Source organism: Sinocyclocheilus anshuiensis, unplaced genomic scaffold (genome assembly GCF_001515605.1).
Source record: "Sinocyclocheilus anshuiensis isolate Anshui unplaced genomic scaffold, SAMN03320099.WGS_v1.1 scaffold1491, whole genome shotgun sequence".
Classification (NCBI taxonomy): Eukaryota; Metazoa; Chordata; class Actinopteri; order Cypriniformes; family Cyprinidae; genus Sinocyclocheilus; species Sinocyclocheilus anshuiensis.
In genome coordinates this window covers 21,884-37,526 of record NW_015555706.1, presented here as the reverse complement: position 1 = coordinate 37,526, position 15,643 = coordinate 21,884, and the positions used below count along the sequence as shown (strand labels likewise).

Below are 15,643 nucleotides of genomic sequence, written 5' to 3'. Positions count from 1 at the left end.
GCACACACTGGCCCAGCTAACCAATCACAGCACATTTCGTATTTCAGAAGGCGGGCCTTCATTTGATACAGGAACTATTGGAGCCGTTCATGCCAGACTGGGGAGAGAAGTGTTGTAATAATGTAAAATATGTGAAAAATAATGTGTTTTTCGAACAACCTAGTTTGAGAGCCTGTTCTAGTACACCCCCAAAACAAAACCAAGACTTTGTAAAAGAGCATAATAGGACCCCTTTAATATAGGTTTTAAACCAATGTAATATGTTGTCAGAAAGGCCTACCAATTTTTCGAAACGATTTATTAAAATATCATGGTCGATTGTGTCGAATGCCGCACTCAAGTCTAAAAGGATAAGAACTGAAACTTTATCGAAATTAACTCTAAGATCACTTGTTATTTATATAAGAGCAGTTTCGGTACTGTTGTACTTTCTATAGCCAGACTGAAACTCTTCCATAATTTGATTTTCTTCAAGAAAAGATTTTATTTGTGTTGCGACCACCTTTTCAAGTACTTTACTAATAAATGGGAGATTAGATATCGGTCTATAATTAGCCAAATAATTTATTTATATGCACTAAATTTACAACGCTTAATACAATCAGCAATATTTAAGGAACTTAATGGCTATTCAGACATCTAGTAAATTTATTTTAATGATCAGAACTGTATGAGCGTTTTTAATTCTGTAAAATACTTTTGGATGGACAGAAATTCTGATCACAAATTCTACATACAGGTTTCGAAGATATTTTTGGTGTTTTATTTGAATGTCTGTTTTTCCATAGCAGTCTATTATTGTGGTTCAATCTATTTCAGATGTTCATCTGCCCCAAAACAACAGGTTAAAACAAGCTAACTGTGGTTAGTCACTTCACACATCAGTCAGACTGAATGCTCCTGTGCAAGTAGGTGGTTTTTGGTCAGAATAAACTGCAGTGTGGTGCAGATCATTCTGTGTTACCTGCTCCACGTGACGTTTTGCGGCAACGGGTTTCCTTTAACCACACATTTGAGCTCAGATCCCGAGTGTCCGATTCTCCAGGAACCAGAATCAGCAATCAATGCATCAGGAGGATCTGAAGCACAAACACAGGCTCATTATCAACTAAAACTATACATATAAAAAATATTTTTATCACCTGAAATAAAATGAACATTAACGCAAATAAAATAAGATATATTATTATATATTATTATTTTTATTTATATATATATATATATTTAAGTAATAAATGGAAAGCAAGTTAAATTGAAATATTTTTCTTTTCTTGCTGATCCGTAAAATGATCCGAATCGTGAGATTTGTGATCCGTTGAACCACTAATAGACATATGAAAAAACTAATAAAAATCCCACAAACAAAAAAAAAAACACTAAAACTTTAATGAAGATTACAATAAAAACAGAAAATATCAAAATAAAAATAATGCAAAGTACTAATAATAACTATAACAGTATTTCACAGATACAAAAATAACACTGTAACAGGTTTATTATCATTAACTAAAACCATAAGTTCATTACTTGAAATAAAATGAGCATTAAAATTAAAATAATTAATTTAAAAAATCTAATAAAAATGACAAAAACTCACATCAAAATCACTCAAATTTTAACTACAAATTAAAATGAAAAATAAAAATAAACTTTAAAGGCACACTGGCACAAAATGTATGTAATACATTTGTACAGTATGTAATTTTCGCTGCTAGAGGGCGCATATTCAAAACAAACAAAGAAACAAAGGCGTAGTTTGATGGCACCGTGACTGAGTGTGGAATCATGGGCAGAAATCATGTTCATGGATGAGCAAACGTATTAAAAACATATTAACGTCACTGTAGTATGAAGCAGGGTGGGGCTGAAAGCTGTGGAAGCGGAAAACAGCGGAGCTTTTATTATGCCACAGTCGACCGCTTTTGCTCCTTCCGCTCATGCGAATGTGGGGTAAAGCAGCGCTGTTTTATCATACTAGATACATTTGAGTGTGTTGAAAGTGCTGTTATAATCAGGGGTGCACATAAGTGGTACGCAGGTGCGCATGCGCGACCAAAATAAAAAATGTGCTGTGTAAAGAAGTTCTGACAGCGCATTTGTGTACCGACATGGTTGACAGCTGTTAACGCACAATTACCATTTTAGATCAACAAACTGTAATACTGTATAAGATTTCTATTCAAACTGAATAGTTAAATAAATCTACGCTACCCGCTGCCATTTTCAAAGCACAATGCAAAACTGTGACATTTCATTCACGGCAGCGCTAAACCCGGAAAAGCATATACTTACTTGCTGGCAACCCGACAAAATAAAAGCCTGCTGATTTTAAGTTTGAAAATGATGAAAATTCATCTTTAAAAAAAGAAAATATTAGCATTTTATTTTTAAGTTTACTATAAAATAGTTGTATTTGTATTTAATACTCCCTTTTTATTTTAAAATATAATAGTATTATCACACTTTATTATTTTATAAAAAAAAAACTAAATAAATAAATTGCACCAATATCATCACTACAATTAATTCATTTTTTTATAGTTGTATTTAATGGGTTATGCACTATGTGCAGTGTGAGGACCAAACCAAATCTCCAGGTTCTCTTATGAGAACCAGGCTGAAAAACGTATGTGCTCTCCTGGTTAGAATGCTACTCTGTGTGTTCGTCACCTGTCTAATAAAATGCATAACATATTAAAGCGCCTTTGGCGTTTCCATGTTTTTTAACAAAATAAAACCAGAAATCGACGGTGTATGACGTCATTGACAGGCGACGCAATGACGCGGTCCGTTACACTAGTTAAATTCATATTTCTCTGGATTTAAACATTTTTGGAAACATTTGGGATAATCTAAGCACACGTCAACAAACTATATAACACTGTTCTAGTGGTTTTTGGATACTTTAATAAAAAAAACTTACATATTGTGCCTTTAATTCTAAATATTACAAACTATAATAGTGTCTCAAAGAAAAGAGCAGCATGAACATTCTGCAAAATTTTTATTTTTGTGTCATGCAGAATAAATGAAGTCACACAGTTTCTTTATTTTTGGGTGATGAGTTTTAGGATAACTCACAGTGCACGACGAGCTCGTTGCTGATTCTATGTGGGCCATTGAGAGCGGGATGCCACACCAGACAGTCCAGGCGCCGCTTGTTCATGCTGCGCAGCGGATGCAGGGAAAACTGCGAGGTTATGACTCCATCTTCTCCAGTCCGGTTCTGCGACTGCCCGGGAATGTCCGTGTCCCAGGACAAACGCGGCGAAGGGTGTCCAACCGAGCGACAGTAGGCAGCCACGCGGAACGACTGGCCTTCCTGCAGAATCACCGGCTCCAGAGAAGAGATCGGCAAAACTAGTGAAGGAGAAACAGAGATGAAGCACTGTGTTAAAGCATAATAACACTGCAAACTGTGGCATTTTAGAACACTGAATAGAAGTACAGTACATTAAAGTAAGATACAATAGTAATGCAAGAACTGATGAATGTATAGACAAAAATATCTAACAATAGCTGCAATAACCTGTTATAGTTTGTCAATATTCAAGTTTATGTTTATATTTTCAGTTTTAATTTTAAAGTTAATAATTTTAATGTTTTTGTCATTTTTATTAGTTTTTTTTAATCAAAGATAACAAACGTAAACAAAGGTGTATGTTACTTTGTAGAGTAATTTACAACAGCTTCGAACGCGGCTCAACCAATCAGAATCAAGCACCGGAACTATCCGCTTTATAAATAGTTTTACATATTGTAAAATATATAGCCTCTATATATTACAACTTATAACCATATATATTTTAAGGCAAGACGGTAATAGATAATCACCATACTTCCCCAGTTAATTAATCACAGTACATTACGACAAGTGTCTTTTATTACAACTTTTCTGAAATGTTGTGTTTAAATGATGCATTATCTAATTACAGATGCACTAATTTGCATACATTTTCCTGAACACTGGATAAAGCCAGGATCAAAATTCTTGTTTGATTTTGTTGATATATTAGAGTTAAAGGTTTTCACAGAGGTGATTTTGGATTTCTTTTTTTATCACTCCTTAAATCAGAAAATACTGTCAAAAGACAGAAAAAATACATTTTCGCCATGTTTTAGGAATAAATGTTGTATAAATCAGTGTGAATGATATATGAACAAATCCCTCAGTAGAAACCTTCAAAATATAGAGAGGAATAAAACCCTAAGTTTTGGTGTATGTAAGTGCTGCTGAAGTGGAGAAACAAACCTCACAGCCTTTAAAGATATGCATTTTCGCCATGTTTTTAGTAATAAAATGTTAAATAAAACTGTAAATTTTGGTGTTTGTAAGTGCTGCTGAAGTGGAGAAAAAACTTTTAAAGATATGGATTGTAATTAAAATCAACAGACGCAAATAGATAAAGTGCAATGAAATAAACACTTAAATGTGTATCTTAGATTTTTCTTCCACTAGTCTGAATAAGACAAGTTATGGAAGCAAAATAGACCAAAATCTCAAAAATTACCAGTGCATTAAAAAAAACAAATTGATTTAGTCTGTGTAAAACATGGCCAATACTCATACATAGATATAAACAGGGTCAAAACACCATCAGGGTAACACACAACACTAAAATAATGCCATAAACATGAACAAAATAACAAAAATTGCAACACAAAACACCCTAATGTACATTACTGATGATAAAAATTTGAAAAGAAAAAAAATTATTTATATTAAATATAATAATATTGTTTCACACTGGGACTGTCCATCTACTGTTTTTCACCATAAAAAATATGGTAATTCATAGTTTTTACTTGCAAAAACTATAAAGTTCACAGTAAAATTACATTTTATGCTAATAATGGTATATATAAATTACATATGTGACCCTGGACCATAAAACCAGTCATAAGGGTTACTTTTTCGAAATTGAGATTTATACATCATCTGAAAGCTGAATAAATAAGCTTTCCATTGATTTATGGTTTGTTAGGATAGGACAATATTTGGCTGAGATACAACTATTTGAAAATCTGGAATCTGAGGGTGCAGAAAAATCTAAATATTGAGAAAATTATCTTTAAAGTTGTTCAAATGAAGTTCTTAGCAATGCATATTACTTATCAAAAATTAAGTTTTTATATATTTACGGTAGGAAATGTACAAAATATATTAATGGAACATGATCTTTACTTAATATCCTAATGATTTTTGGCATAAAACAAAAATCTATAATTTTGACCCATACAATGTATTGTTGGCTATTGCTACAAATATACCCCAGCGACTTAAGACTGCTTTTGTGCTCCAGAGTCACATATAATGATATCTGTAACTTATAGTTACCCAAAGGTAGAGTAACTTATAATTAATCAGTTAACAGTTTTTACTGTACAAATACATTTTTTTACAGCGTATTACTTCCTGGAGTGCTACAACACAGAGCACTTACAAAAGCAAAGTTATTTTTAAACTGGTTAGTTTATCAGAAATACAAAAACATGTTGATTTTGTAGCTTACTGCAGATTAGCTGTTTAACAGACCTTCCTTTAGCAAACAGAAGTGAAATGAAGCTTGATAAAATCAAGTGAAATGTGAAAAGAGAGGATCTTACTCCAGACAGTCAGACTGATTTGTCTCTCGAAGTTTCCGGAGGGAAAGATGGAGACGTGGCAGGTGTATGTGGCCTGATCGGCCTTCTTTGTGTTCAGAATCAGCAGCGTGGAGTCGACGGTCGGTTCGGAGCTCTCGAACTGAACACGATTCAGAAAATCAGGAGACGCTGAAATAAAACAACGGAAGTAGAACATTACATTCAATTAGAGGGAAATTCTCAGGACACTCATGTCAAAAACAACACAAAATAAACAAATGGTTGTCTTTTTTTTTAATTCCTGGTCCTTCTTTGAACGTCCTATCTGGAAATCACATGCAAACTTCAGAATGTGTGATATCACATTGCCGTTTGGTAAATGTCATTGTAATGTGAATCCACTGAAACCGAGCTCTTATCGTTTCATCAGAAGTCTTGTTTCATCAAAGACACTGAGAATCACCAGAAGACTTTTTGCTGCTTATACAAAAGCTGCAGGTTCAATCCAAATTACAGGTGACCCGTAAAATCCTGTCAACATACACACCTTTATGTCGTTTCCAAACCAGGGTGATTAAGTTAACTAAAACCAAGTAATATCATTCAAAAAAAACCTTCATCACTTGAAATAAATTACAGATAAATGTTAACTGAAATTTTTTTTTTTTTAATTAAAATAAGTTTAATTTTTAATGTTTTATGTCAAATTTTTCTCATTTTCATTTTGTTTAACTACATGTAACATAACTGAAACTAAAATGAAAATCAATAAAAACTATACAGACATTTAAAAAGAAAATGTCAAAAACTAAATTATTAAAATTTTAAAATTAAAACGAAAACAGAATTTATAAAAATAAAAACTAATTCACAAAAAAACTTTAAAAACATTTTATTTTAGATTATTTTATTTTTAATTTTCATTTAGTTCAACTTGATGTACTAGAATAACTAAAACTAAAATAAAAACAAATAAAAACTATATAGATTTAACTAATAAAAATGACAAAACCATAAAAAATTACTTTAAACTTTAAAATTAAAATGAATAGAATATATAAAAACAAAAACTACAGTCTCTATAGTCTACGATAATAGTGATAACACCGTTTCAAACCAAGTATTGTTCTTTCATGCAACCACAAAAGAAGTTATCAGGATATACAAGTTATATTCCGATCATTTCTTTTGCTCTTTTCCATTCCCTGGTGGCCGCGGCTCAAGCTTCACAGTGAAAACAGGTTAAATTTGGGTCTGTTATTCACACAAATGATGATCACATGACTTCAGAAGACGTGGAATATAGCGTTTAAGTTATATCAGCTACTGTTATGATATTTTATGCTGCATTTATGCTGCTTTTCGGAGCAACCCCAGTCCTCATTCACTGCCATTGTATGCAAAAGAGCAGCACAAGCTCCTCTGTGTTTCACAGAAGAAAGAAAGTCATACATGTTTGAGCTGATATGAGAGTGAGTAAATAATGACAGAATATTTTGTTTTTTGGGGGAATTAAAGCAATGCACTTTAACACAGATGGCAGGTGTGAGTCGGTTCAGATAAAAGAGCAGATAAACACAATGCACCATTGAAAATATTCGTCATGACAAACGTCTCCAGGTGTCAGAACACAATGCATGCGAGACAGTTTCCATTTAACAAAACTGCTGGGGGGGAATTATGATTGTGTCTGTTTGTGCTGGGTGGATGAATCACCAAAACACACCAGTGCTATTTTAGTATCATTGAGATACTATTATAGTTATTAATATTTAATAAATACTTTGTAATACTTTTTACATTATTTTTTATTTAATAAATATTTTGAATTCGTTTTTATTTTTTATAATTTTCCATTTTCAATATAATTTTACAGTTTTAGTAGTGTGTTTTTGACATTTTTATTAATCTATATAGTTATTAATTTTTTTTCAGTTTCACTTTTAGTTATTTTAGATCCATATTTTACATCCAGTTACACTAAATGAAAATGAGAAATGTTGCCTTGGCAACTAGCTGAAATAAAATAAAACAAACAAACAAATTTTAAATGTCTGAAATTACTGAACTCATTTCAGTTAACGTTTATTTAAATTCAAGTAAATTAATTTAAAGTGCTATTTTAGTATCTGTAATGTACTATTATAATTTGTATTAGTTTTTATTTTTATGATTTTTGTTTTCATTTTAATCTTAGTTAAATTTTTAGTAATTTGTTTTGTCATTTTTTTTATTTTTTTTTTTTATATGTCCATATAATTTTTAGTCACTTTTAGTTATTTCAGTATCAAATGAAACTAAATGAAAATGAGAAATGTTGTAGCTAAAATAAAATAAGTTCATGCTATAGTATATTTCATTTATTCTATCTATTCTGAATTTGATTTATTATTTTATTATATTTTATTTATAAATTTCATTTATTTAATTTCAAGTAACAAAAATTATTTTCATATTAGTTTCATTTTAGCATCAATGAAAAACTATTTGTTTTTTCATATTTTGATACGATTGGTTTTCTGTTTTCATTTTAAGTTTAGCTAAAGTTTTAGTAATTTTGTAGATTTGTTTTGTCATTTTCATTAGTTTTTATAGTTAGTATTATTTATTTTTTTTATTTACATTTTATTTATTTTATTATGAATTTAATAGTTTTCATATATTTAATTTTATTTCAGTTAGCACTTATTTTATTTCAAGCAACAAAAATGTTTTTAGCTTTTGTTTAGTGAAATATAATAACCATGGAACACGTCTAGTTCTCACACACAACATATTTCAGACCAAAATCATGAGAAAAGAAAACGAAGCCTGTTTTGAGGACCATTAAAATTTTCTGCATTGTGAAACCTGAGCCAGAAACATTCCTAACAAGTTTTGTGAGATTCACTCAACTAGTTTGTGTTTGTAAATGGTGCAAACACACACACACACACACACACTCACACACTCACACACTCACACACTCACACACACCTTTAGGTCCTTCAGTAAAGTGTCCTATGATGATCTGTTCTCGTTCTCCTCCTGGTTTCTCTCTGTACCAGGTCACTTGCACCAGCATCTCGTCGCCCTCCACCGTGAAGCGGCAGGGCATCCGGGTCTGTGTGCCGGAGAACGAGCGCAGGGCCAGAGACGGAGACGGCTCGATAAACTCACTGTGAACACAGACTGAGACATAAAGAGACAGTGTGAACATCTGCAAACAGCACTGAATGGATTTACTATTAGACATGAGGTGAGGGCCGAGGACGGTTAATAATAAACCCACGCTATCATGATCCCTCACTCTTGCCCTACAAACATGTCACAAAAAACCAAGGACGTTCCCATGCAGCGCAATGAGAGTCCAGAGAAACCAGAAACCAGAAACCAGTCCAGAGAGAGTGTGACCAGTCCCAAAAAAAAAAAATCAATGCTAAATGCAAATAATAAAATACATTCCATATTGTTTGTTGTTCACATCAAATGAACAATTTATTTAACCTTTAGACAAAATTTGTAAAAAAAAAAAAATCTTAAATTTGCATGTGTTTTTTTTTTTTTTTTTTTTAAATCATATTTGTGACCCTGGACCACAAAACCAGTCGTAAGGGTCAATTTTTGAGATTTATACATCTGAAAGCTGAATAAATAAGCTTTCCATTGATGTATGGTTTGTTAGGATAGGACAATATTTGGCTGAGATACAACTATTTGAAAATCTGGAATCTGAGGGTGCAAAAAAATCTAAATATTGAGAAAATCATCTTTAAAGTTGTTCAAATGAAGTTCTTAGCAATGCATATTACTAATCAAAAATTAAGTTTTGATATATTTACGGTAGGACATTTACAAAATATCTTCATGGAACATGATCTTTACTTAATATCCTAATGATGTTTGGCATAAAAGAAATGTATAATTTTGACCCATACAATGTATTTTTGGCTATTGCTACAAATATACCCCAGCGACTTAAGACTGCTTTTGTGCTGCAGGGTCACATTTAACTCTAAACACATGATTGATGGAGAATCAAGTAAAGCTGAGCTGCTTCAGTCCAGTAAGTGTTCATCTGGAGATATTACTGCAGTTATTCTGACCTTTACTTGATCAAAATCAGTCAAGATTTGACACGAGAAGCTCCAGCTACAGTTACACTAAAAGAGCTTTGACTGGATAAAAAAACTCTAAGTTAAGTCTTAAGTCTAAATCTATAAAATGAATGTCTATCAGCAGCTCAAATGAGAAATATTGAGTTAATATTGAGATCTCTGATATTTGATGGCAAACTTGGCAATCTTAGCACAGTTTGAGACACTCTGGAGATCTCTTGTGCATTTTTATACTCTGGTATTGGCTTTGGATTTAAGCTTAAGGACATTTCTGCTCATTTTGCATGATTGTGAACTATTTTGGGCCTCCAGTTCATGTCCAATGTAAAATCATCCTGAATCAAAACCAGATGAGAAACTCTGGACCAGACACTCGTCTTTCAAAGTCAACAAAACGAGACAGAAAGCAGAAGACAGTGAGACATAGTGAGAGAATGTCATCTCGCAGTTCTGGTTATTGTTTGTTCTCGTCTCAGCCGACAGAAACACTCAACATACACTGACACGCCACATGTTTAAAATAACAACACATACTACACACACACACACACACACACACACACTCCCTCCTTCACTTATTTCCTCCATGTCAGCCATAAATGAGTGAGTAATGGTTTTTGAAGCTGGTTGAACTAATTTCAGTAGAAAAGAATGTCACTGCACCACATAGCAGATCAATCACACACCCACACAAACACACACTCTGGGCTAACATTTAATTCTGACTCATATCCAGCTAATATACTATTTTTATTCACCTTTTACTTCACTAAAAATGCAGCATGAAACACACAATAAAGTACATAAAAAGAAACTAAACTAAACTAAAGTAAAGTAAATGTGCCCTGATTTGAATTACGAGCTTTTCTTACCCATCAATCTGAAGCCGATCACACTGATGAGGGTTAGAAGTTTCGTCATGCTGCTGGTTTATTCTGCCAATATATTGCTCTGTTGTTCCTCAACACATCTCCTCATGTTCTCACCCGCTTCTTCTGTTAATCCATTTTAAACTGTGTTCTGAAAATCCACGTTTGTCAGCATAATAAAGAAAGTATGCGAGATGAAGCTGCAGTTCTGTCACGAAACACGAGCTGGATGTGGCTCCGAGGCTGATAAAGTCATGATTGAGCTCCGTTCTAACGCGCTCAGGTGAGCGTCCACACACACCTGTCCTGCAGGTTCACCTAGGCTCCGCCCACCACTTCCGCTCTCACGCGCGCTTAAAGACAGACTATGACATTTGATTTAAGCACTGAACTATAAAGCTTTTCTTATATCAGAAATGTGGATTTCAAGAAATGTATAAAAGGCTCAGCTCTCTGAACGCACGTCGAGGTGTGAAGTTTGTTTTGTTGGTGTTTTGTGATGTAGAAATGAACAGGACAAACCAGTTCAGATGCAGATTCCTCACATTTCTTGTTAACATGCCAACAAGCAGCCAAAAAAATGTCAGCTCCAATGAAGAGAGATATACAGAGTTTGTTTTTACTTTATAGTAAAAGAAAGCTATTAATATTATTATTATTTAATAAGTTATTTTTATTTTATTATTGATATAACCTTAATACTTTTTAAATTCTATGTATATGCGTGTTCATTTATATGTATTTGTGCAGTAGTTATTTCTGTCGTTCTAATTTGATTGGTCACGTGGTGTGTGCCGAATAGTTGACCCGCGCTGGGATTTTCTCTGGTTTATGTAGTTAATTATTAAGTTTATTTCCCAGACAATCGTTCAAACTGTTTTATAGCGCCATCTGCTGGTCAACACATTGGACATGGCAAATAAATCGCTAATTGTTCACATTAAGTTATGATGAACGCGTTATTTCTGAATGTTCTCTGAAGGTACGATGTTTCAAATGTTGTTGTTTTGTTACACAAACGTTAAAGGAACGTTCCATTTCGCAAACATCAAAGAACGTTCCGAAACCAGTAGTAACATTTAAAAAACGTTTGAAGAACGTCAAACATGGGAATGTTTGAGAATGTTATTAAAGAGCAGATAACGTTGAATGAACGTTCTATTAACGTTACTGGAAGAACATTTGTTCTGAGAACGTTCCTTAGCTGGGTTGTTTTATTTAGTTTAGTTTTTGCGACATATATTTGTACAATGACATTTTTACTACTGTTCCGATCATGATATTGTTGATTTGTTCTGAGTTACATTCACATTATATTTACAGGAATTCATTTAGCAGATGTTTTTTTTTTCATCCAAAGTGACATAAAACTGAGAAATCTTGAGGCATTAAAATTATTATTATCAACGCATAAGTAAATATTAGCCGCTGTAGATAAATTACAAACTGCAGTGAACTCTTAAACAATTTTCACTACAAACCAGTGTGTTTATAATTATGATAATGAATTAAAGTAATATGAAAAGAGATACCAGTTTGCATTATCAAGCAGCATAACGAGCTGTTTTGTACACATTCAACTTACAAACAGCAGGCACCATACACCATGCACAACAATGAAACACACTATTAATCTGTCCGAGTTAAAAATATCATTTTATTATGTTGAAGTGAAGAGCCTTACACATGTATTTTATACATTAATTGTGACGTTTGTCTCAAAGACACATGCAAACAAAGACAATAAAACAGAATCTCACGATCAACAAAGCTCTGCTAGCTTGCTTACTATAAACACAGCACAAATATAGTTTGTAGGACACCAGCACTGAATGAGCTGCACGGTTTGAGAGCTTCTCAGGCCAGAGGTTTTTTCTTCCCGGGATGGAGAGTGTCGTAGGTGTCCACATCTCGCCGGCCCAGATCCTGAAGAAGCACAGACACATGAAATCACTGCAGCACTCACTCACTCACTCACCAGACAGCATGAAGCTCATTAACAGCACAGTACCTGATAAATGTCTCCTTCTCGTTTCTGAAAAACACAAGAGGACAGTGAATGGGAGAAGTGACTCTTGCTCAAGACTGTGGTGTTTGTCCTTAAGTGTTAGTCAACACTGATTCCGCTTTCTGATCCTCTTTATGCTCTCTTCCGACTCTTTTATTCCTTCATTCTTTCTCTTAAGTGAACTAAGAGGACATTATAACATGACAAGATGAACGTGAAAAAGAGGAACTAGAGCATGTTTATCGGACTGACTGAAGGGGTTTTACTGTGCGTTTGTGGGTTGCATTTATTTCTGAGGTGCCTCACTGTGTGTGTGTGTGTGTGTGTGTGTGTGTGTGTGTGTGTGTGTGTGTGTGTGTGTGAGAGTGAGAGTGTGTGTGTATGTGCTAAATTTTCACCCAAATAGGAAGTAAATCTGACAAAACCTCCTGAAGACATCCTCATTTGAATAAAACGATATAAAATAAAGTAAATGCAGCATTTTTGGTGACACTTGAAGAATGTACTATATGTATAATGCATTATAAAAGTATTTATAATGTACATTGTAATGCATTATATCATTTCATTAATACTTGTAACCAAAGTTAAAATGCATTATGATATTTGGTTTGTCTGTCATGTGTTTTCATACATTATACTTTCTAAAGGTGTAACAATGAATATATAAAAGTCAAGTCACCTTTATTTCTACAGTGCTTTATACAGTAATGATTGTGTCAAAGCAGCTTTACAGAGTCAAACAGAACAATAGTATGTCAATAATGCAAGAGCATTATAGTAAAATTACTAACTGTGGTTACAATTATTCATAAGACTATACAGTGCATTACGAGGCAAAATTAATGCATTAAAACTACATATATAATGCATCATATATGAAGGCTTTAAGTGTTACTGTTTTTCTTTTTTAAACTGTAAAAAGTGCTTGGTTTTAGTATTTATAACTAGCTGTATATAAAAGTAATATGTCCATATTTAGATAACTAAGTAAATGTGTGCATGCATGTGTGTTTGTGTTTTTAACAGCTCTCTGTGGTCAGCTGAAGAACAAGAAACAGAAATGCGACAATAGAATCAACAGAAACAAACCACAGAGAAGAGTGAACCCACCTCTGAGAAAGCTTTATCGCCAGACGAACGCATCTGAGAACAAACAACCAGTGAACATTACTTTCATCATCAGAGAAATTCAGTTCAACATCAAAAACATATTCCCTTCATAACTCAAAATCTGAACGTACAGTGAAGGCCGTGTCACAAAATTGAGGTCTTTTTAATTTAATCGTGCAAACGAAGTTTTGGGATTTTAACAAACTGAAAATAAGCAGGTGAAATGTAGATTTCAGTGTAATCTAGAATGCAGTATTTTTTTAGGTGTTGTTCACCGTTCAAAACTGCACTGAGAAAGTATTTAAATCCCAATTTAATTACTACATTTAAATTGAATATGTTGGAAAGGAAGATAACGAGGAGGAAGACTGATTGTGATAAAGAAATTCCCTCTTTATATTCTGCATTTCTTTAAATTATAGGCTTTTATTTCGTTTATTTATTTATTTTCACATACAAATACAATAAAATAAATTCACCTTGCCTTGAATGGAGACCTCAGTCATTTGGTAGAGATTCATAATTAAAAAAAAAAAGGCTATAAAAATGTTTAATATTGCTTGAAGGTATCTGTGCTCCAAGGAACTACAAAATGCAAGGAAATAATGTTTTTTTTTTTTTATGGGTGCATCCAATTAAAGTGTTAATTCAGGACATGGCAAGTGTGCATTTTCTTGCCAAAATATGTTGTTTTAATTTCTGTAAATCTTGTTAATGTACAAGTCAATAGATTAATAATTAGATTTATATTTATCTTACTAGTAAACTAATATTTTTTAGTCACCATAAAGGTCATTTATTCTATAAATGGGTGGAAAATGACACTAAATGTCTTGATGAAGTGTCACCTTTAATCTGCAGTAGAGGACGGTCAGAACAATGCCGTAAACGATCAGAATCCCATCCAGAATGTAACACACTCCTCCATCCTGCTGCGCAGCTGACAAACAACAAGATCTTTCACACAACAGCTTCAACAAATGCCATCCACGTGAAAAAGCATTATTGTAATACAAGTAAATAGATAATTCATCATTGTATATACATTTATAATGATTCAATAAACATGCTTAATGTTAAATGTTTAAAGCAATATATTATAAAGTTTAAATATTTAAAACAATTATAAATGTTTAGATGCTTAAAGCATACACTCTAAAAAATGCTGGGTTGTTTCAACCCAACTTTGGGTCAAATATGGGCTAACCCAACCGTTGGGTTACATTTTTACATTACATTTTTAACCCAAAAGTTGGGTTGAAACAACCCAGCATTTTATAGAGTGTAGTTTTTATGCACCCAATGCACACCAAAAGAGGAATCCAGTTGTAAATGAATTCATAAAAATCGAATTCACTCTCATTAATTAGAAATATAGCTCAAATTAAATTAAATTTTAATTGATTCAAAATGACTATGTATTTGTTTAATGCGGAACAGGAAGAGGTGGTTTAATTTGACCTTTCCTAAACAAACTTTGACACTTTTCTGTTACAGATGTGTCGGTCAGGATTTCTCGGGTGGTTCTGTGTCGGATAAAGTTTGATTGGATCTGATCTTACCGACTCGTCCGGCGTTGAGCAGGAGAATCAGACAGACGTCCAGCGACTGCATCTTTCCTCTGACATGACAGACAGAGGGAGAGTCAAGCAGAAATGAGTGAAGAGGAAGAGTGAACCATGGCAGTAAAAAAAAGGTTCATTTAACAGGAAGCTGTGGGTTGAGACAAAGTGTCCGAAATACACACATGCACATACACTGACATACATGCAATTTCACACCAGCGTCCTTTTTTTTCTCTTTTTTTACGTCTGATGCACACACAACACTGAAAGCAGAGCACGAGTCCTTCCTGTTTCTCAGAGAAGTGAGGAGCGTTTCAGACAAATGACTGGAAAAGAGCTGCTGATTTCTGCTACCATCACAGAGGACGTCTAACGTTTCCAAACTACAGGGATTTTCATCCTCTG

The 15,643-nt window shown here is 33.3% G+C and overlaps 2 protein-coding genes across 2 annotated transcripts in view; both read right to left on the bottom strand.

The window, feature by feature from the left end:
• The window catches only part of nectin4b (nectin cell adhesion molecule 4b), a 22,417-nt gene extending 11,600 nt beyond the window's left edge, over nt 1–10,817 (bottom strand). Inside the window, exons 1-5 of the mRNA XM_016464765.1 lie at nt 10,556–10,817; nt 8,563–8,757; nt 5,608–5,775; nt 3,082–3,360; nt 965–1,079 (exon numbers count right to left, since the gene is read on the bottom strand). Of these exons, the coding sequence (XP_016320251.1) occupies nt 965–1,079; nt 3,082–3,360; nt 5,608–5,775; nt 8,563–8,757; nt 10,556–10,604 (806 nt within the window). The 5' untranslated portion in view covers nt 10,605–10,817. The remainder of the gene's footprint in view (nt 1–964; nt 1,080–3,081; nt 3,361–5,607; nt 5,776–8,562; nt 8,758–10,555) is intronic.
• A 1,377-nt stretch (nt 10,818–12,194) lies between these two features.
• fcer1gl (Fc receptor, IgE, high affinity I, gamma polypeptide like) lies at nt 12,195–15,363 on the bottom strand. Its single transcript, XM_016464770.1, has 5 exons — nt 15,236–15,363; nt 14,522–14,613; nt 13,674–13,706; nt 12,564–12,587; nt 12,195–12,478 (listed from the first exon to the last, which is right to left on the bottom strand). Exons 1-5 carry the CDS (start codon nt 15,285–15,287, stop codon nt 12,410–12,412), a joined length of 270 nt encoding a protein of 89 aa, XP_016320256.1. The 5' UTR covers nt 15,288–15,363; the 3' UTR covers nt 12,195–12,409.
• Between the last annotated feature and the right edge of the window lie 280 nt (nt 15,364–15,643).